Raw genomic sequence first — 2,569 nt, 5'->3', positions numbered from 1 at the left:
TAGCTCAAGAATTACAGTCTCATTCCTCTCTTACACTGCCATTACAAGTATTTATCTCAACTGATTTCAACAGAGCTGCTTCTGTTTTACACTGGTGTGAGGGAACAAGAAACCCAAGTTGCATAAATTGTTAACAGCTCTTTCATACTGCCTCTTTATTACCAGATAAAACTTTGATGAAGGACATTCACAGAAGATCAATATGAGAAACCTCATAAGACTTGACTTTTATGCTGCTGGCTGATACCGAAAATCCCAGAAATAACTATTTGTTTTTGAAGCTCTTACTTAAGGTGATGACTGGGTTGATGCTGCTTTTCCTGAAGGAAATATTTCAACTTTAGGAGATGTACTGCCTCCTGAGTAAAGTTACTCCATAGCTTGGATTGCAGGGATATGGGAAAGGGAATGGAGAGCAGTTGTACATGTAACAATGAGCAACTCCATCCTTTGTGTGAGGGAAGAAGCCACAGTCCTTTCTCTGCTTTGTGCAGATGCTGCTCCCGGCTGTGATGCACTGCTGTCAGCATCCTAGGAGGCTCCAGGGAAGGGTTGCTTGTCTCACCAGGGGTACGAGGAGCTCTGGGGAAGTTTGGGATCTACTTCCAAAGAACTGGGAAATTGCCTCATCACTGGCAATCTCTACCCGTAATTTATACAAGCCAGAGCACAGCTGTGTGGTAAACAACAAGTGGTATTGAACTGGCCAGTAATATACTGTCTGTGAGCTAATATAGCTCAGGATATATTCACTGCCCAAAGCAAACATTTTCCTTGAGATTCACTTAGATAGCAGTGTTTGTTTATGTCATGGTTTACCTGTGTATGAAGAAGTGAGCAGGAGTAGAAATGCAACGGCAATCACAGAGAGAAAGTCTAATTTATATTAATATTTCTCCAACCTAATAGCTGTCAAATACACATTTCTGCACATCCAGCAGTCTGATTTAACTTGTTTCTGTCAAATGAAGAGCAAATATTTTATCACAAGTTTGTTGTTGTGTTTTCTTCTAAAAAAACCCCCAAGTATCACAACAGTGAAGGTTACAGAGGTAGCTATTTTTAGAAAGTTTGCTCTTCACACACTTAATCAAGACCATTGTACTTTACTTGCTTTCCTCCAACTGTTACTAAAGCCATCCACAGCCTTCAAAATCCAAGCATTATGAAGTGGAAATGCCTGTGCAGGAAAGCTCTCTGATGTGATTGAGTCTTGATGACAGGCTTAATCCCAAGCTCAGCAGAAGCTCAGTTGTGCTCCTTTTTGTCCCTGAGGTAGTTGAAGAGGACGTCCAGCCCCCCCTCAACAACCTCAGGCAGGGGCCGGGACAAGGGGTTGTGGGCGATGTGGAGGCCTTTGTCCATCGGGTTCCAGGCAATGCGGCGCAGCCGGCGCAGCAGGTACAGGTCCTCTGGGAGGCTCTGGATGGCATTGTAATCAACGTTCAGCAGCTCCAAGGTGCTGACATAGCACAGAGACCGTGGCAGACTGCGTATGTTGTTATTTTCTACAATAAAGATTTGCAGATTGACCAGATACTGGATACTCTCTGCGATGTTTTCCAGCTTGTTGGACCCTAGGTGCAAGAAGTCTAAGCTTCTCAGGGCGAAAATGCAGAGAGGAATTTGCACAAAGCGGTTGTTACTGAGGTTCAGTTTCCTCAAACTTGTCAGGTCGGTGAAGCTCAAAGGCAGTTGTGAGATGCAGTTGTGTGAGAGGCTCAGAACCTCCAGCTTCCTGCACAAGCTGAGCTCTGCTGGCACTTCTTTCAGGCAATTCATATTGACAAACAAGACCTTCAGGTTCCTCAGCAGCCCGATCTCCTTAGGCAGACACTTGAGGCAGTTGCCACCCAAGTTCAGCACTACCAGCCTGTCCAGCTTCCCCAGCGAAGGAGGAATCACCACCAGCTGGTTGCGTGAAAGGTTCAGCTTCTGCACCTCGTGCAGTCCCCACAAGAAGTCAGGTGTGCTGGTCATCCCTTTCATTATGAGGCTCAAGCTGACATAACGCAATCCCCGTTTCAGCAGTGACTTGGGCTCTCTCCCTGCGAGAAGGGCATCTTCCCATGCAGGCAGCTTTGGGCCTTTCCTAAGGAAAACCATGCTCCTTCGCTCCTCGTTCTTGGAGTGCTCAGTTCCCATAACACTCTGATTCACTCCTGAGAGAACTGAGATTTTATTCCCTTGCAATATGCAAATGCCAACAGAGGATGACAGCCTGCAGGAGGTGGGAAAGTCAAAGCAAGGAGACAAGGAGGAGCCTGTGAAGTGCATCTCAGTCCACCGGAACAGTTTCCACAGCTGCTGAGGGAAAGTTTCACTTTTGGGGGCTTATGTTGATCTTGGTGCACAGTCTGTAATGAAACACTTGCTCCTGACTTGTGAGCAAACCTGTTCAATTCAAACTGAATGCCACAAGACAGCTGTCACTGTCATTTGGCCTGGGCTTTATTGGACAGATATGTATCTTCACTGCAAAAAGGTCACAAGGATGCTGTATATAACTTCACTATGTCAGCTTTCTTGGCTATCTGGTACATATCACGGCTGCAGGACAATTAGCATG

At 45.8% G+C, this 2,569-nt stretch overlaps 1 protein-coding gene across 1 annotated transcript; it reads right to left on the bottom strand.

The window, feature by feature from the left end:
* Positions 1-861: 861 nt before the first annotated feature.
* LRRC30 (leucine rich repeat containing 30) lies at positions 862-2,277 on the bottom strand. The gene has a single exon (XM_008636839.2). It carries the CDS (start codon positions 2,275-2,277, stop codon positions 1,249-1,251), a length of 1,029 nt encoding a protein of 342 aa, XP_008635061.1. The 3' UTR covers positions 862-1,248.
* Between the last annotated feature and the right edge of the window lie 292 nt (positions 2,278-2,569).

The sequence above is a fragment of the Corvus brachyrhynchos genome, unplaced genomic scaffold (assembly GCF_000691975.1).
Source record: "Corvus brachyrhynchos isolate BGI_N302 unplaced genomic scaffold, ASM69197v1 scaffold106, whole genome shotgun sequence".
Classification (NCBI taxonomy): Eukaryota; Metazoa; Chordata; class Aves; order Passeriformes; family Corvidae; genus Corvus; species Corvus brachyrhynchos.
Note: the sequence above shows the minus strand (reverse complement) of the source record. Positions and strands in the feature narration are given on the sequence as shown.